The sequence below is a fragment of the Branchiostoma lanceolatum genome, chromosome 7 (assembly GCF_035083965.1).
Source record: "Branchiostoma lanceolatum isolate klBraLanc5 chromosome 7, klBraLanc5.hap2, whole genome shotgun sequence".
NCBI lineage: Eukaryota > Metazoa > Chordata > Leptocardii > Amphioxiformes > Branchiostomatidae > Branchiostoma > Branchiostoma lanceolatum.
In genome coordinates this window covers 7,582,265-7,602,611 of record NC_089728.1, presented here as the reverse complement: position 1 = coordinate 7,602,611, position 20,347 = coordinate 7,582,265, and the positions used below count along the sequence as shown (strand labels likewise).

The 20,347-nt window shown below is 42.0% G+C and overlaps 1 protein-coding gene across 2 annotated transcripts in view; it reads left to right on the top strand.

Annotated features, from left to right (window-relative positions):
- Positions 1–17,417, top strand: part of LOC136438960 (enhancer of mRNA-decapping protein 4-like) — an 89,031-nt gene extending 71,614 nt beyond the window's left edge. For both annotated transcript variants that reach the window (XM_066434024.1, XM_066434023.1), the window contains exons 12-27: positions 5,423–5,597; positions 6,282–6,348; positions 7,936–8,033; positions 8,516–8,731; positions 9,263–9,454; positions 9,983–10,269; positions 10,602–10,846; positions 11,060–11,228; positions 11,696–11,900; positions 12,784–12,939; positions 13,343–13,458; positions 13,982–14,147; positions 14,558–14,744; positions 15,137–15,356; positions 15,689–15,852; positions 16,252–17,417. In XM_066434024.1, the coding sequence (XP_066290121.1) occupies positions 5,423–5,597; positions 6,282–6,348; positions 7,936–8,033; positions 8,516–8,731; positions 9,263–9,454; positions 9,983–10,269; positions 10,602–10,846; positions 11,060–11,228; positions 11,696–11,900; positions 12,784–12,939; positions 13,343–13,458; positions 13,982–14,147; positions 14,558–14,744; positions 15,137–15,356; positions 15,689–15,852; positions 16,252–16,432 (2,844 nt within the window). In that variant the 3' untranslated portion in view covers positions 16,433–17,417. The remainder of the gene's footprint in view (positions 1–5,422; positions 5,598–6,281; positions 6,349–7,935; positions 8,034–8,515; positions 8,732–9,262; positions 9,455–9,982; positions 10,270–10,601; positions 10,847–11,059; positions 11,229–11,695; positions 11,901–12,783; positions 12,940–13,342; positions 13,459–13,981; positions 14,148–14,557; positions 14,745–15,136; positions 15,357–15,688; positions 15,853–16,251) is intronic.
- Positions 17,418–20,347: the final 2,930 nt, after the last annotated feature.

Genomic DNA, 20,347 nt, shown 5'->3' with positions numbered 1-20,347 from the left:
GATGGTGGTGGTGTGGTGGGTTCTTTTACATGCTAGAGCTGTGTCCCTCCTCAAGTACAGGAGCTCCTTAACCAAAACAGGGTACTCATTTTCACCTGAGTTGGATAAGGAAATGGTTGTAAAGTGCTAGTACACAGCACTAGGGCCTGCCATGCAGGGATTCGAACCCAGGACCTTTAGTTTCTAAGTCAACAAACCTAACCACAAGACCACCTCACCACCTTGAACTGTTGTGCAGTTCACGAAATATTGCAAAGTAAAGGCATTAAAAGTTTTCCATCTCAATGGCCACAAACTAAAGGGAACACTTCCCTCTGACTTTTTGACTCCACTCATTATGCCCATTTTATGCATGCTGATACATGAAATACACAACTTAAGGCCATGGGTTGAACCTATTCCATAGGTATTTCTCGCAGATCTTTATTGCTCTGACTCGTATTTTCCTTGGGGGGAAAGCCCATTTCATCACCACCAATTGAATGTCAGATTTCTAAGCCTGATGTGTGAAGAGAAATGGAAGTTATTTTGTTTGCAGGTTTAGTTGAATTGGTTTGCTCCTGGCCAGAGCCTGCTGCTGAGAGATAAGCAAATCCTCCACCATTCTTTAACCGTCCGTGGATGGTGCGTTCCAACCATCCAACTGTGCTTAATGTCTTTCTGGAATAGGAAATGTACAGAGGCACATGAATCAAACATGCAGGTTGAAAATGGGTCAGAAGTCCTGACAAAAGAGTCCATTTTTAGTGATGTGTTTTCACCTTAATGCTTTTCACGTTTTGTCGTAAGGCTTTTGATTTGCTATCGCTATCAGCTAAGCAGTTATTCCAAAACAAATGAGAAAGCCAAAGATCTATCTGAGACAAAACTTAAGGGGCATCCTCATCAGATGCATACAGCTAGATGTGCAAAGGTTAGGGGTGACAGGTAGTTCAGTATTTTATAACCAACTGCCTCTGCGAGGCATGCCTACAAAGCTGGTGTTTAACATCAAAAGGCAGTTATACCTGCTATACAGATACAGATACAGAAACTGGTGTGTTACGCCAAAGGGCACCAACTAGACATGTACAGATACAGAAGCTGGTGTGTTACATCGAATGACGGTTATACTGAATATACAGATATGAATATAAATTCAGAAGCTGGTGTCTTAATCGAAGGGCGGTTATACCGGCTATGCAGTCCATACCTGTGCAAAAAGTTAATTCACATTCAAGTTGTGTCCATCCCTGCCCGGAGGCCACGACTCCGCCTTCGTCTGCCGGGCTGACCCGTGGCAGGGGCAGTAGAACCCCATTGTGGCCGCGGCGCCCGGCTTCCTCCTGCCTACAGCTGATAAGGGCCGGCGCCTCCATCCACACCTAACTGCTGATGAGACCTGTAGATGTTCACCAGCCCTGAGATAACAGCAATAATGTAGTAGCTTGTAGAAAAAGTATGGCCACACTGACTTGATTATTATGTTGATGACATCTGTGCGCGCATCAATTTTCGTCCATTTTACAAAAAGTTTGCGGCCATACTGTAAATCGTACAAAGAAGCTGCAAAATGAGAATTTCAAAATATATGCCGCAATTGAAATAAGATATCCAAATAATCCATTTTTAATACCAAATTAGAAATTAGATATCATAATACTGTTATCCATTTTTAATACCAATGAGCGAAGTCTTCCGAAAGTTAAAGATTAAGATGTGAAAGGACAAAAATAAAGAATTAATTTGTACAATCTCCCTGACCACTTAAATTTAGTGATGAAGGTACAATATAACTTTTTTTTTCAACTTTTTCATTTCTCGCAGGCTCACATTAGTTATGGGGTACCCATAGGATGTTAATATCCATGTGATAAAGTCAGTATGGCCTTACACTACATGGAAATACGACTAGCCTGGAGACCAGACAGAGTATTCCTGCCTGGCACAGCAAGTTTACAACACAGGGGCACGGGGATCACAAGTAGCCATGGGTCGTGTAAATACTCCTATAGGGCCAATTAGTGCTATTGACAGAAATTGAGCATGTTTGTGTTAATTCCTATAGGAAAAGTTAACGAGTTAAGTTCAAATTAATGTTCCCTTGTAAACTCTGACAATGATCGCATGTAAATCACCTGACTACGGTAAAAACTTTATTGTCTAATATTTGATGTTATTGTAAAAAAAAAAAAGTGAACTTTTGAGCATAGGGATGACATGACAGTACTCGAGCAGGAATTGTTATTCAGTAAGGGCCTGACCTATGAGTCATATTATATTCATCAATAACTATTACATGTTGTAAAACCTGACCTTTCTCAATTTCCCACACTCCGCATTCACGGCATTTTCTTACCCACGCTCCCCCGGGAACCTTCCCCACCTCCCCAGCCTCGTAACTTAACGCTGATAATGAAACTTCTGCAGGGGGATCTGATAAATGTGGACAAGTTACCTTTACTGCAGTCATAAAGTGTTTACGACAATTGACGATGACAATAAGTGATGCAGCTAAGTGCAGACTGTGCAGGAATATAGGACAACTGCAGAGTGGATGTTCACAGGATAATATACATGTACTAGGGTGTGTCACAAGAATTAAAACTCTCCTGTTTGATTTTCACTGTGTTTTCTTTTGAGATCATGTTTAACTTGGTAGTAACTGTGTGTAGATGTACATGTAGTTTTTGTGTCCTTTGTACAAATTATGCCTGAAGGTGTATTTACATATTAAGATATGTGACATCATACGCTTTTACGGGAGGGGAAGGATGAAAGAGAAGTTGATATCTTGACGATGTTTGACGGCTTGTTTTAACGTTCGCACTCTCTATCTTAATGAAGATCTTGCAAATTAGCTGAATGAATGACTATTCTTTCATAAATGTTGTTGATTTGTGGGGGATGTTGGGTTATGACTTGATGGCTCCCATAAACCCCTCGTAAAACAGCGCCAAACTCAGATTTGCATCTCCACTGAGATTGGAGGGTAGAGGCCTAAATTGTCCGCTTCTCGGCGGGCGAAATTCGAATCAAGTCCGACATATTAACATACAAGGAGGCTGCCATAATATGATGTATTATTTGTAAATTTGGTGGACCAACAAGTAGAATCCATAAATGTTTGGGCAATGCAATTACAGATACATGGTTAGATCATAACCATACCAAAGCCTTTGGGCATCCCCGTAATGCTGAGTTGTATTAGTGAAGCATCAGAATGAGTGTACTTGTGACCAGCAAGAAGCCTTTGATACGGGGAATCTGAAATTCATGCCCGGGGCTGAGCACATAGAGCTGACGTGACAAATAGTGATTGTCAGGAGATTAAAGACAGCTAGACATTTTTGAACAAGCTCTCCCACTATGAAAATGCTTTTCATGCCGCACTTACATGTAACACAGATGGAGATAAGTGTACGGGAATGGGAATAGCTTGGAGACTACACAGTAAAGCCGACAGTGATAAACATGACTGTATTGTCAAGTAGCCGCCCGGTCAGAAATTTTCATCTCTCGGCGGATTTGATGTGACTACAGAGCGTACCGTATTCAAGCCTGGGGCAGGGGAGATAGGAGAGGACGCAGATGATAAATACCGAGGATGGAGAGTTTACCTTTATTGTTCCCTGCTGCCTGATGCAGCAGACTGGGCACATTCATGTTTATCTGGGCATGCAATCTTGCATATTGGTGTGGCAGTGTTGGGAGTTTGGTGGGGAGCAGAAGTCACCATATCCCTGACTCAGACGTAATTGTTGACGAGATTAGCACAAATATTAGTTTTGGTTATCCTCTCACAATCGGGCGGTATGAAAAATTAAACCGATAACTTTAGATCAATGGATAACGCAGCTGTTTGAATTGCAGATTTCTGTATTATTTACTCTCGTGTCAGTATATTGCTTTCAGAGGGACATAAAATAGGGATTAAAAGATATTCCCCAATAATTTACACTTCTTCAATCAAAGCCAAATACATTTTAACGTTACATGTATGGAGATTATTTCCTCTGTCAAATATACATAACAGAATTTTTGTTGTTGTCAAACTTGACAGGGATTTTCATCCCAAACACAGTAGAACTATCTTAGCAAAGTACACAATGTATACTAGCACTACGTTAGTTATAGAAAACAAACCAGATTCAAACAGTAATAGAATAAGTAGTCAGTGAAGCATGGCTGTCTCCAGTACCTGTCCCTCCATCCTGTGACAGAAATTTGCTTTTGGGATGGACAAAACTTTCACCCAGCCTGTCAAGAAAATCTGAACTTCGTGACATGAAATTGATGAATAAGTATTTTCGTAAGCTTAGATCAGACTTAACGACGAAAAAAATCAAAAGCTGAAGAAAACCCTGCAGTAAAATGAGATTGAATGAAGTGACTGTAGGGGAAGAAATAATCAGTTTCTGAGTCAGAAGTTTGCCACCAAAGTTGTGGTGGTGGGGGTGGATGATTGCATGATCCTGCAGGACAATGTAGCCGGAAGGCATGTCTGTCATGGCGGATGGATGGGGAATCATCACCGAGTAATGAAGACCCCACCAAATCAATACAAACTGTCAAATCCATCCGCATGGTTGTCTGAAGGGGGGGATTGTCATGCACACAGTGTTTTCATTGCGATGACAAGATGTCAGCACGAGGGGCTGGACTCATCAGTCTGCTTATTGATTTGTCTTCCAGGTGGAACCGCCTCACACAGGCAATCTAACACATGACTTAAGTCTGTCTGAAGAAATTTTCAAGTTCTGATACCTTAACCTATATTTCACTAATAGATGATGACCAGAGTGACTCATGCCAAGAATAAAACTGACAAATACGAAGAAAAAATTTATAACAGACTTTTGTTTCTGAATGCAAGAATTAATCTTGGAGGTATTGAATTGTTTTGGTCAGAACGTCCTAAGAAAAATTCACCAACAGACTACATCACCTCTCATGGTTACACTATGGACTTATCATGTTGTATTGCCTAACTGTACACTCAGCTTCATTCCTCTATGACTGAATTTAAAGTAACATGCACAGTCCAGTGGCTAGTGATCCTGCCTCTGGACCAAGAGGTTGGGAGTTTGGATCCTGGCTGTTATACTCACTAGACATGCATGCTACTGGAAAGGGTCGCAGTCCTTAGGACGGGATGTTAAGCCATGGACCACTGTCCACTGTGCTTGATGTCAAAAAGAGCTAGGGGAATTTCCTGGTTCAATGTCCTGTACATACTGTACATAGCATCAGACCCTGCCTTCTCTGTCATGACCAGTGGAAGATTAGCTCTCTGGTGAGCTGGCTCGAGACAACTTTAACTTTTTTAATGAATGAGACAACAGAGAAACATTTGCCAACGACATCATCATCATTTCCCTGAGACAAACCAGGACAAATTACGTAAAAGTTGACCAAAGCTTCTGAACTCTATCCGCACCAGGTGCTGTACGTGCTACAGGTGTATCAGAATGCCGATGATGGGAAAGCTGGGATCGTCTCGCTCGCAGAATATCTCCTTACCCAACCGCTGCTCTCCTTTGCCATCGCTGACGCATCCCTGCGCAAGTTCAAGTCTGTCAACGCAGAGGTGGAAGTGGAAGAGGACATGACTGGAGGTATGGCAATTGATTTTTTACCACTACTTTACCAACAGCAAAATGTGTATTTTTTTTAGATATACATGACATTTTTTTTGTTATCATTGCCAAACAGTCTTGAAAAGTGGGTTGAGAGGAGCAGTAGGCAACCTTCTTGTCAATGGTAATGCTGCCAGCCATTAGGTATTGGGGTGGTCGATGCTTCAACTGTTCTGATGACAGGATTGCAATGCCCCCTATCAGAATGGAATAGTACAACATCTGTAGTTTTGTTCTTGACAACCTGTTGTGAGGTTATGCCACAGAAGATTAGTTGAATGTACCAATGGAACCGTTACCCTGAATGATTATCTATCATTTTATTGGGCCAAAATTATAGTATTGTATACGTTGTTGAATTTAATGTTTGGTTTGTGGTGGGAAGGTTGAAAAGATTGTGTAGCAAGAATGTACTAGTAACATCTACTACATGTAATATGCTTCCACCAGGATCCATAATTCCACCATCCTGAAAAGATATGTCCAAATAGATCTCCAACCCAACGTCCCCCAATATGGTGCACTCCTGTACATCTAAACTGTGCATACCTGGAGAGTGCTGCACTAGAGATCTCTCAAACTCCATGTTCTTCAATGTGGCGGATTTATGTAACCTTGCGGATTAATGTTCATGGAGATTACTAATGCTGTATCCATGAACAGGTGAGGGGGACCACTCAGCTTCAAATGACACTGGTGTTCTCCTTAAGCTGTTCTGTGTGCACACAAAGTAAGTTTTCAATGTTACTGTCATTTACGTTTCTTTCATGTCAACATTTTACAACGTGTCATGCAGTAGTCTCACTTACTAAGTTAGTGTTGGTTCAGGTCCATTGTGATACCTTGTGTCGTATTGTTGTGCACTGCTTCCAATTAGACATGTAACCTGTATACTCATTCTAGATAAGTACATGTAGCCTTTAAGTGTTAACAAGTGACCTTCATTATTTTGTGCCTTGAATGAATATTCATATGAAGATGACTATTTGTTCAGAAAACCTCATCATCCATGGCAAGTAGATTTTAGCTGAAATATCAATGCTGACAGCAGTTTGCTTCCTTCAATGACAGTGGTATCTTATAGCTCTGCCAAAATTTACCAGTTCAATTTAGAAAAAAAGATTTTAACTGTGGCAGAGATCTCATGATGCTTTAATGAAAATTGGCTGTTCTGTAATTTCACTTAATTTGATTGGAATATAGACTGGAAAATGTGGTCCGAAACTGTAGCCAATGCAGGTTAACAGATATGATAAACCTTCGACCTGGAGCACCGTGCCTGGAGCCTGCACTTACCAGGCTATCAGAAATGATGAGCGTGTTAATCTGTTTGGTAATGCGCTCTCTCAGCCTGCCTTCTGGGCTAATGCCTATTACTCTGATGCTAAACAGATGGAGTGATTATGTGATCAGTTTAAAACCTCAGGAGGCACAGGATCAAGGTCATACAATATAGGAACATTCAATGCCAAACAAAAATGAAAATTATAACCACTTCTCTTTTAATTAAGCATACCTTAAGTGTGTCAAAACAACAATGATTTTATGCATTTTAGGACATGAAGGAAACATATCATGCAGTACTGATATAAAACTCGCAGGTAAACTACCATGTAGCCATATGACATCAAGGTACATGTACACATGTTGCTGAATCATTTATGAGCATTTTTGACCACCTCACCCAGACTATTTGCTTCACTGTACAACCTAGAAGCTCAGCAGTTGACCTATGGAATCTCAAAATCTTGTTAGCTGAAACGTAATCAGTACTGCAGGTTTTTACGGTTGCTTTGTAGCCGGAGGTAAAATAACCCAATCTTTATTACTAAATCAAGACTAAGGGTTGTTCCAACCAGAACAGGGTGAATCTCACAGGTTCCCCCCTGGGAAGGTGTTGTCATCAAGACTGGTGCACGGGCAACCTAGCTGGCCCACGGTTAATCGGGCTATTTTGACTTTGTGAAATTGGATTGGCTTTCCAAATTAGCAGGTAGTGGATGGTTAAGTGTGATTGTGTTTTGTGGCAGTGTGAGTCATGTGTACTGAGGTGATGAACTGAGGGTTGTAAAGAATTTTTTATCATGGATGTGTGTGTGTCCTACATGAGGTGAGGCAAACCCATCATGGGTAGGGATGTAAAATCCTGAACATGATCACGCTGCACATTCATTTATAACATGTGCATATAGAGGTTCCTGTGTGTATGTCCTGGATTCTGGTTAGTGCAATTGTTTGAATGCAGTACCACAGTTCGTAGCTTGAGGACTGTGTGTGTTTGGGTTTTTTTCCCTCACCATCATCTCTGCCTTTCCAGGTCCCTTCAGGAATTACAGGTCAGGTTCAAGCCAGCCACAGCCTCCTCCAGGCCGCATCAGCCCCAGTCTATCGGCTCAGTGTCGCAGGATGACATAGGTATGTATCATACCATCATGTTGTTCATTTCGGTGGAGGACTGTGACATTTTCTGTCCAAACCATCTGTAATGAGAAGGCTTTATTGCTGCTACTGTAAATAGGTTTAAGTTTGCAGGGACTTAATGTGGTAGGGAGAAAATGTAGTGTTCGCAGTTGTTTTAGTTTGTGGTTGAAATAAAAGTAACGCCACAGTCATGTATGTTTGCGGTGGTTTGAAGTTTGCAGTGAAGAGGTTACCCCAAAAACCACCAAGTTAACACAAAACCACCACAAACGTGTCCCCTTTTATGATAGTATCTTGATCTGTTACATGAATGTAATTTAAGAATGTAGGAATGTTTCAGAAGCATGTGATCCTGATTTCTGGTATGTACTGTAAAATTATCATCTCTGATATACATGTATAGTTATGATGGACACTAACAGTTGTTAACATTAGATAGATGTATGAGTTAGTTCCCTATTCTATGTACCCCACAGCATTGCGAGATGGTCTATCCGACATGAGCGTGGAAACTCTGACAGATGCCGAGGGGTCAACATCTGACCTGAGAGGTGAAGGGTCACAGGCCAGTCCAAGTGTTCTGGAGGGGAGAGCGGACAGAGAGGGGACACCTGTAGCAGAGGAAACCAGTCCTCCACCTGAAGACAATGCTGAAGAGCCAATGCTTCTCACTCCGGCTGCATTCACACATGGTACTGCAATAAAAAGTGTTTTTATGACCCAAACTAAAACATTTTCTGATGATATTCAACAATGATAGTATATATTCAATGGACATAAACGTTTGCAACAAATATGCACCCCTCTGATAGTATTGAATATCGAACCATAAAAAATCATACATCTTTCAGTTCTTCATTCCTGTCACCAGGTAATTAAAGTAAACTGTGATGATATCAGAGTAAATGTGGCAGCCTGTTTGGAACCTACTTTGAAACTCACTTTTGAGAAGCAGACAAACAAAATATTATAAAATTGATATCTTGCAATTGTTTGTTATCACTCTTTTCCAGTTGCCATCGAACATATAGATATAGCTAACGCTGTACTGTTCTTATTACTATCCCATGACTTTTAAGATAAGATAAAAGTCTAGAAAAGAAAGATGAAAGAACAATGAATCTCTCATCCTCCATGTACAACAAATGTACAATGTACACTTAGATGCCCTTGACCACACATATACATGACTCATGAACTCTCATTTTATTTTTCCCAAACAGAAAGAGGAGACCACACCATGAGAAGTAGTGGCTCCAGCATGAGTAGTTTCACCGCTGTGACTCCCATGGGGAACTCTGTAGCCAACTCCCTGGACGGCAGCGCCTCCGCGCACAGTGTGGCTGAACTGCAGGACATTCTCCAGGCTTCTCCCGAGAGCTCTCTGACACTGACGCCCACTTCAACAAAGCAAGGTTAGTAACACAACACTGAACAAGAGTTTGAAGATCTCACGACTCTATAAAATTTGTAGTTTCTCATATGTCTTGTTCAATTGTAGTTCATTGATTCAAATCGTGACTAGCATATGGCAAATGATATAAACATGTACATGTAACTGCGAAAACACAGACAAACAGACCAAAAACACTAAAAGTGAATCACATAGCCTCTTCCATTGACCCCATGACCTGAACTGTCATGTCTGATTGATTAAACACTAGCCATCAATGAACTCTACTGCCTGACACAAGTCTGACCTTTGCATTGATCTTCCCACTTACTCTTTACTACTCTATTGACTGTATTCAAATAAATGTACACAGACACCAACATAACAAACAGACAAAACGAAAACAAAGATTCCATATACTGAGTCAAAAATGCAGCAATGATACTGCATTTTGTGTCTTGATAAATGTATTTTTTCTTGACTTTGAATTGTGTGCCATCTGTTTGTTGAAGCATATTGCATATTCATCTTGCATTACCCCCATCCCCAGGAACACCAGACGGTCCCAGCCACGTCCCCACCCCCACCACCCTGCCCCTGCCCCCTCTCTCCCCGCCAGAACAGAAGCCCCTCCCCTCAGCTGTCCACGCCCGCTCCCCAGACCTCATCTCCTCCACATCCACCTCCACGGACACGCCAGCCGCCTCCGCCGAGGCGTTGGAGCAGATGTTCCAGCAGGAGAGCCAGCCCAGACCGCCCAGCTCAGGCTCCAGTCTGGAGGAGGTGTTGTCCCCCAGGCTCAGGGGGGCCGAGATGTCACCCAGGGGCAGACCTGAGGTGGGTTGGTGTCCTTATTACCTCAGAGTGCAGAAATGGAGATATTGAAATCAGTTGTAGTTGTGTTTGTTTCTTTGCTTGAAGCTTTGTTTATTGATGAGAAGCTCAAATCGTCCTGCAGGCCGCTTTTCATTGAGGTAACCCAGTATACTAGCATCAGTCAGTGCTTACTGTAAAACAGGAAGTGTTTGCAGGGATTTGATTTTGTAGGTTGAAAATGCAGTGGTTTTAAGTTCGCAGTGAGGTTACTGTGAAAACCGTGAGCATAAAACCACCAGAAAAATTTCCCCTTTTACATAATAATAGTCTCCTTCACTATCCCATCCCACCAGGTCGCTGAGGAGGCAGAGGGGGCCAAAGGAGGCGAGGAGAGACCAGACTCCGGGCACGAGCAGGTCCAGGACGAGTACGGGTTACGGTGGCCTCGTGCACCAGACATCACCATGGAGACAGCACGGGACAGAGCCCACGCGGAGGAAGCCAGCCGGACTGCGCAGCCAGAACTGGTGGCCAGCCAGACAAGCAGTCCACCAAGGGAGCAAGACCTACATAACGTGCAGCCGAGCATGGGCAGAAGGTATGGGGAACGGCGTGATATCTTGATAGTTTGGGTGGATTTCTATTCTTTGCCATAGCATTGTAACAACAGAAAAGTGTATTTTTACTGTGTTTGTTTGGTTTTTCTCTTTAGCAACAAGTCAGAAACTTTGGAAATCATTTATGCCAGTAATCAGTCCTTTTTTACAACAAATAATAGAATCCGAATATGCTCTGCCCCCTATCACTCCAGCCCAGAACTGCAGGGAGCTGCTGCCGCCCTCCCCACCACCCGCCATGACCAGGTGTTGCCAGGAAGGTCCACCCCACCCAGAACAACGTCACCCAGGGTGCACAGAACAGAGGAGACCTACAGGGAAGTGGCAGCCCCCAGAACACCACCCAGGAGGCAGGCAGCCGAGGTATGGACTTCCTCAGATCTTTCGCTCTTTGTTTGTTTTGCATAACTGTTCAGCCGCCTATAGGGGCAATGCACCAGTTTTGTACAGTTTCTGCAATCTACGTAAGACAGGACAGTATGGTTTGATGGACCTCTACTACTATTTTTATCTTTGCCAAGAAGATTATGTTTTAGGTAGCATTTGTATGTATGTATGTATGTGTGTACATGTATGTATGTAAAAAAGCAGAATAACTGGAGAAGGTCTGGATGGATTGTTTTGTTATTTATTATGTTGGTAGGTCTTGATGAGACCTCCAAATGATTAGACTTTGGGTCCCCTAGTGACTTGTTACGGTACTGCAGCATAACTTCAGGGTTTGATATCTTGTGTTTTGGACATGCTATGATCACAATTTTTTAGGGGAGTGAGCAAACAAACAAACAAACAAGGTGGAAATTACTGAAATCTATTGACTTCATGTACAGGTGTCGTCAGCCCAGTTGGAGCAGGTTCTGTTGTTGCTACGGCAGCAGCAGCAGGAGTTGGAGCAGCTGCGGGGGGAGGTGCAGGCGCAGCAGGTGGCCAGCCAGGCCGCCCTGACGCAGGCCGTGACACAACAACTCAAGCAGCTGCATGTGTCAACAGGAACCACTGTGGACAAGGCACTGCAGCAGCATGCTCAGGCTGAGAGTATCCTTCTGTTGTAGGGATATGGTAGGATGGTGTATATGTACCAGGGCTGTCTCCAATCCCCCTCTCTTCGTCCCAGGACGGAAATTTACTTCTTGGGACGGAAAAAAAATTCACCCCATCCGTCCCAAACATTTCAAACTTATGACATGAAACTGATAGAAATGTATTTTCATAATCTTAAAATAGCAGATTCAACAACAAAAATCAACAACATGGGTTCCAAAACAATGTATGGGACAGAAAAATGTAACGTTGGAGACAGCCCTGATATGGACCCATTTGACTCTAACACGAGTAAGGCCATACTGACTTGATTATATGGATCATCTGGGCTAACCCCAAAACTGAAGCGAGTGTGCAAAAAAAAAGGATTGGGCCATCAAAGAATTTGCCTTCATTGTGAAATCAAAGTGGTTGGGAAGGTTTTACAAATGACTTGACTAACAAAATATGGTAAACAAGATATTCCTCACTTTTGTTATTTCATGTCTTCTTGGATTTTGGAAGCCTACGCTCAGAGCTCGAAAGACAATTTTGTGCAAGGAGTAATTTTACTACAAAATCAGTATGCACATGTTTTATGATAGGACTTTGCATGACATTAGTATCCATATGTTTTTTGTTTTTTTTCAATTTACAGAATACATTTTCTTGTATTGCACCCTGTTTTTTTTTTGGAATATAACGTTAGATATCATCAGAATGTTTCAATAACCTTTTTTTCTCAATAACCCATTTTGCAATTAACTGGATTCTACCATTTTTATGACACACTACAGAGTCATATCATCATGTCATGGTTGAGTCTTGTTGAGTCACTGGTAACACTATCACATCAGTACCCTCTAGTCGTCAGCAGGTTCCTTAACCAGACCCCCAGGGAAACGTCTGGACGAGGCTCTCCGTGAGCGGCAGGATCTGGACAAACAGAAGCAGGAGCGCCTCCTGTCCACTGTCTCCCAAACACTCAACTCCTCCATCACCTCCAAACTGGAGAAGTGCGTCAAACAGGAGGTCAAAAACAGCGTCCTCCCAGGTAGGATCTGGAACTGTCATGTTTGTTTGTTTGCTTGTTTAACATAACTGGTAAACAGCCTTTAGACTGATCACAGTCATAGTGTTGGCACATACATGTGGACCTGCACTGACTCTTGTCTGCCATCATCATCTATGCAGTATGCCATGACACATAATGTTTTGTTTAGAGATGCCTCCTCAACAAATGTACAGTCACACTGCCAAGCCAGGGACAGAAATTTGATGGGATTGAAGAATATGGAGAAAAAGTACTTTCAGTGAATCAATGATATCTATATTATGAGCCAATATATTGAATTGTTCTTGAAGGGTTCTTTTTAACTTCATGTTTGAGATAAATGTTTAGAGCAGTAAGTTATAGTTGTGTTACACAGTTGTTCTCTCTCCTGTTTCAACTACAGCTGTGACCAAGTCCCTGGACCCAGTGAAAGACCACTTGAACGTGACCATGGCACAGAAGCTCACTGCTACAGATTCACTCATGAAGGAAAATATCTCCAAACTGGTCCGTGCAAAAGTATGTATCTTTTCTCTGTTCCTCAATGACTATAGTAGACAACAAGTGTGGTGTTTAAAAAGCACATCAGCGACGTGGGAATTAGTAGAAAAGAATTGCTGGCAAGTTTTGGACCTTGTCATTAAAGTAGGTAGTGAGAAATGTTCTTTACTGATTAATATATGGTAGTATAATAAAGCATTTCAAGCTGGTTACATATTTTAAAGAGACTATTATGTAATACACTCCACTCTATGGTTGACTTGACGTTGTCCACAACTATTTACCTAGCATATATAATACACTCCTTTACATTTGGGACTCAATTGTAAACACCTCATTAACTATCTATGTATATATGTAAATACTTTACATTTGGGACTGCATCTACAAGCGGCGACACATATCTGTGCTGCAGTGCAATGTGAACCAGTCAGAATTTCCCTGAAGAAGATGACAGATGGTCTTGAATACAAATAGTCTTTTTATTCGAAGTATTTGAAAGATTCTCCTTTAACACACTGCCAACAATCCACCTTTCCAGTCTACTGTAGAGGCCATTGGTCAGTCTGCGGCCCAGGCTATCCAAGGTCCAGTCCAGGCTGCCTACAAGGATGCCTTCCAGTCCACCGTAGTGCCCATGTTTGAGAAGGCCTGCCAGTCCATGTTCCAACAGATCAACGACACTTTCCAGAGAGGCACTCAGGACTGTAAGTACTGGTGGTGGTGATCATTGGAAATTAACCCTCTCCCTACTGCCTGACTCTGTAACCAATACAGAATGGGAAGCCAAGCAGTTACTTTAGGGTGCTAAAGGTTAAGACCTTACACAAAAAATAAAAGTGTATGTAACAAAATTTCAAGCTGATGAAAAACATGGTTGGATGCATACTAAAGCACCAGTAATGTTGACATAAACTGTGTTAAAACTATTCCGTTCTATATCTACAGCATAAGAGAGAAATGTTCATTAGTAAGTTTACTAGTTAATGTTCTGCAGTTGAAATTTACTCTGATGAGAAAAGGTTATGCTGTAGACATGCTGCTTCTGTTTGATAACTGGAGTTCCATAGTATTCTGCTAGGTGGTATTTTTGCAAGTTGTTTGATGTTTCTCACAGACCTGCAGCAGCTGGAGGTGCACCTGGCCCAGCAGCGGCAGAGACAGCAGCAGGAGCGTGACCCGGTGCTGACCCAGCTGCAGGGCCTGGTGGAGACCTTCAACAGCAGCGCCTCACAGCTGCAGGACGGCATTACTGCAGGGGTCAAGGTTGAGCTGGAGAGCCAGCTACAGTCCACTATACTCAAGCAAGTCCTCGAGTTTTCTTCTTAGGCTTTATAACACAAGTTCTTTCATTTTGGTATTGTCACTTCTTCTATTTAACAATTGTGTACAGCTCATACACTTAGCAAAACCTTTGGTACTCTAGATGAAGATTGCTTTTCAGAACCTGAAGTCATGAAAGTATAAGTCTTCGAACAGATGATTACTGTTTCAACATGATGAAGTCACAAATGGAAAAATCATTGAATTTTGACAGATTTGTGCATTTTTTCTATCTACAGATTTCAATCTTGTAAATGCTAACACGACTTTGACAATTAGAGGTTAAGTAATGAGGGACGCTACATTTTGTAGGCTGCCTTAGCTCCTCAATTCTGTAAGACATCTGACTTATCACATTTCTCTCCTCTTACAGCATGCAGGATGTCCTGATCTCCCAGGTGCGGAGAATTGTAAGAGAAGAAGTTTCCACAGCTCTGAAGGAGCACCAGGCAGCGCTAGGGGAGAGTGTGGTACAGGCCATGAGATCCAGAAATGTCACACCAGTACCCACACCACAGGCAGACACACAGCAGTTACAGATGCAGATTATGGCAATGCTCAGGCAAGGCCAGTTCAACACTGCATTCCAGCAGGTAAGGGTATATGTTTCTGTTAAATTGTAACTCTGTGAGATCTTTTTTGAAAGAGTAAATACATTTAGAAGTATCATTCTGGATCAGCTTGATTCCAAAGTTTGATTTGGTATCATAATTCTGATGTGGGCATTAGGATCCATTATACCAATATTTTAGTTCTTGTTGGTTTTTATTTTGTCAAAATTGATGCAAATGGCAGATAGGAAATGTGTATATACTGTTGAAATAAAGTTATACATGTAGTACTTTGATTATGCGGTTCTGTTGAACACATACATATCTCTGCCTGTTTCCGTTGTTGACATGGTTGTTCCCTGTATCCGCTGCAGGCTCTGACAGCCTCTGACCTGAACCTGGTGATGTTTGTGTGTGAGGCCGTCAGCCCCGCCCAAGTCTTCAGCCAGAGTCCCTGTCCCCTCCAGCAGCCCGTCCTGCTGTCACTCATCCAACAACTGTCCGTGGACCTGACACACAACACGGAACTCAAACACAGGTAATACTGACACATTGTTACCTCTAAGAAAAATGGAGGTATTATTTGGCTGCGTCTGTGTGTGTGTCTTTGTTTGTGTTTCCGGATATTTGTAGTCAGCATAACTTTTAAAATCTGGATTGATTGTGATGATATTTGGTATGTGGATGGGTCTTGGGAAGACCAAGGTCAAAGTTGAATTTGATCTCCATGGTGTGTGATTTTGGTACTGCAGCAGAAATTGCATTTTTTGTATTTTTTTGTCCTGGACATGCTATGGACTGATGGCAGATAGCTTTTGATGTAAGGAAGAAGTGGAGTAGGTTTGGGCCCCCTAACACCTAGCTTTGGAACTGCAAGGGCATTTTTCCATCTACATGTATGTAGTCATCTCACATGTTGTATGTATTTTTTCTTCAGGTACCTTGAAGAGTCAGTGATGAACCTTGACCTCACACACCCTGTCACATGCGACCATGCCGCAGTCGTCCTCAGTGCGCTGTGCAAGAAGCTTAACCACTTCATCCAGTCAGAGCCCAACCACAAAATGATCAAGAACATGCGCATGTTAAACATGGCTGCTCAGTCACTCATGAAGTAGCAGCAGCCAATCATCACCAGTCAGACATATGAACCTAAGATTACTCCAGCCAACCAGATCCCGGGAGCAGTTCGAACCAGCCAATCAGATTCAGTCATAGAAAAAGCGAGGTTATCACATTGTCATTCATTCAGGCAGCTTGTAACAAACAGATGATGGGATGCACCTTGTTTAGCAGAAGAAACAAAGATTAACAAAAAGTCCTCTAGAACGTATATTTTCCTCACATTCTTCAGTGAACAGCAAAGTGTTGCTACCTGACAGTTGTTAATACTAGTAGATGTGATGTCTGATGGATTAATGTATGTCATCAGATGGACATACCAGCTGTAGTGAAAATACTGTTAGTGTTCAACTTGATGTAGCAGCCCTCAATCTACCTGTTATGTTGCAATAGTGGAACATCCAAAAAAACATTGGTGTTTTGCTGTCATACCTTTAACTTTTCTGTCAAGCCTATAATTTAGTCTATCATCAGCTTTGTTATATTGACATACACAACAGCAGCAAGCAATCATGTTGGAGGAGATTCGATGTAAGAGGACTGTTGTTCACCTTTGTTAAATTTTCCTCACCCATCTTGATATCATGAAAAAGTGAGGCTGAAACAGAGTATTCCAAGAACTGAAAGTAAGTTTTCTTTTGAAAAGGGATAGACCAAGAGTCTCAAAAGAGACATACAAAATGAGCTGAATTTTCATCAAACATTTTAAAGAGAACAAAATGGCTGCTCTTAGTACATTTTTGGTTCAAGTTTCACAACATTTTGTTTTGTTCCAAACTGCACAATGTTCTTGCATATATTGAGTTTCAAGTCCTCTGGCTTTCTTTCTTTCGAAGGTTGAAAATCAGATACCTAGCTGTTTATATTATGTTCTTGTCTACCTTTGTTGTTTACCACCAACAATACCATCATTACCAACTTATAGGATCAGGCTAGCAACATCTTTGTATCATGTTTCTCAGAATAAAACTTTGGAAAATACTCTTTGAGTGGTAATTTTTGATAGCTGAGTTACCTGGAGATAATTGAATTTTATGTAACTAAGCTACTAGCTAACTTTGTTGGTACCACCAATCAAATTTGTTAAGACTTAGAAATGATATGGTACTCTCTTCATCTGGCTTGATTTTGAATTTTAGACCATTAGAAAAAGCAAAATCAGCTTTGGTGTGTAAGAAGCTTTCATAATTTATCCAAGGTCTTGTTCTTTGAATACGATACAACTCCATAGTCAAGTCACAGTCACAGTACTCAGGACATCGCTTTCCTGGGTTCCTCTAGATCTTAAACTGCGAGAAGGGCACCTCTTTGCGGACTTGATAAAAAATGCAAAAGGAGGAGCTTTCCTACAGAAGTTTACATAAGATATTTCATAGCGACCCCTGGCATCTTTATCAAATATGCGTCATGGCCTACCTGCTGTAATCTCCAAGCAGATCTATCGGTGGCAAGGCAGTGTACGTGTCAAAAGGGCCAGCTAATATCCAAAGTCACCAGTGGCTTGGAGATTATATGTACCGTACTCTGGACCGCTAGAGAATGAAAGGGAAAACGTTATGTTGGGATAGCAGAGCACAGCGTTCCCCTAATACACTTGAGTTCTCTTGAAAAAGGAGTTAGAACGACAAAGGTAAGTTTTAGTCTAAAGGTAAATCAAACCCACCGAGACGAATACCCGTCTTTCGTTAACTTTTTCAAGTTACAGTTTTAATTTTTTTTTTCCAGCTATCAGAAAAAAAATGTAATACCAGTAAAACTGTAACATGAAAAAGAAAACAGCCGGAAAGAGTCTGCAACTGAGGCCATCTTTCGTTTCATTTTCTATCAAAATACAAAACTAAGGTGCAACAAAAAGTAACTTATTCGGAAGCACAAACCCAGCTTCCATATAAATCATTTCCGTCCCACCACTTGCTTTGAATTTGTTTTTGGAATGACTGCACCGCGGTGGGAACAAACTATTGGGCATGGGACTCTGAGACTCTTTTGTATTTGGCCGCTAGAGGTCGCTTTTTGAAACTTTACGGAAAATCCAGTTTAATAGCTGGCCGCACTGACTCGATATTGTGGATGACGACATTATCTAGACGCCCAAATCAATGCAAGCTCGCAAAGAAACAAATAAGAGAAAAAGAAGATGTCTTATTTCTTAAATGCACATTATGATGAGCCTTTCACGATTCCGAAAAGACGAAAATTTGGCAATTTGATGGTCGTTTTTGCCACTTTTCTGCAGGCGCCGGAGCGGTGCTACAGAAATGTTGAAATATACAAAACTTTAGGCTTAAAGCCTGTGAACACTTTCTCAAACAGGTCCAGGCGTCTTCATGTACATGTACATTTAGAATTACCCTTCAGACTTTTAGAAACATAAACTGGCATGAAAAGTATCGGTTTTAGGTGTGCGCGCATGAGGAGCATGTGTAATACATGTACTAGTACTTTGGCCACTGGTCGAAGCGCCGTCTACATTCATGTACACGTCGCTTCTTGTACGTAGTAAGTACATGTAGATTAAGGATATATGTGGACATCTGTGCCATAGAAGCAAGGCACTAAATTAAGGAAAACGGACAGTGCGGTAACCGGGACTACCGACCCTGAGAAATGCGCCACCAGACAAACCAAGATTACGATATTACCCTAACGTCTGCTTTGACATTAGGCATCTGCTTGGTCCCGAGATTAGGTTGATGCAAGGACATGTCCAAAGACTATTTATTGATCTTTATTCACGCTCGAATATAGGCTGATGTAAGATAGCGGCTGTGTTACAGACTGATGTAAGGCACCTCCTGAGTTACATCACACACCCGGTGGTGGATGTCTCCCCTCATATGCACCTGTGTCACCGATCCTCGGTAGTAGTAGGAGACACCATAGAGGTATTTTCGAGGCAGTGAGAGGTCTGTCTCCGACGTGCTTTTGGACTTCTTTTTATTTCCGTTTTGTCGGGTTTGGCTTGCGGACAACGTAGAAAACCCGTGAAAAATGCATAAAATGAAAAGACGTGCAGAGCAAATCGGGAGCATATAAACCGGCCTCTGCTTGGAGAGTACTAGTAACGTTACCACAAAGACTATTCAGTCATGGCCCATGCTTCGTGCCTGTCTATTGACGTCGGTTTCCTGTCTCTTTCTCTGTCTTCCAAGTTTTCGTGTTCCTTATACTGACCTTGACCTTGTACCGTTAGTATGGACTGCCAGAGTAACGCATGACAAGGTCGCAGATATCACCTCAGCCGTGATAATCGTTCTACCTCCTGTAACGTTATATTAAACTGAGATAGAAAATGACAGTCAGGATCATTATTTGAGTTTGGATTGAGAAACTTTGCTGTGTTTTTTAGATCCTAAAAATACGTATTTAACTCAACGTTGTACAAAGTTGAGGTGCTGAGGTGTGCATACATGATATGCTTTAATAGGGGGAATTTTCCCATACACTACTGGCTAAGGTACATGTTTCAGTGCCTAACACACACAAAGGCTTTTCTTCAAAGGTCAGTTTATTTTCAGCACGATTGTCGAGTTAAACTGGACTCCATATTCACAACCAGGAAACTAAACCCACCTATTGTACCCCAGCCAGGCCCCTTCCTGTACAGGCACACCCCCTCCCTGCCCCCCATCACATGAGGCTGACTCTGGTGAAGGGGATTCCCCCATACACGGTTGGCCATCATGCAACCTGCAGGTGAGGTTGCATCATCTTGGGTAAAAAGCAAACACAACAGGTAATTCCGATACATGTGACTCATGTGTATTTTGGTGGATGACCTACTCAAAAGGCGACAAGAACCAACGTGTACGTGTTAGCCTGTTGGAAATCACGAATTTTCCTGAAAGGGGGTCATCATGCTTTTTCTGTAGGCAGCCATTTTAATCTGACGGTTTTTCTTATCTAATTCG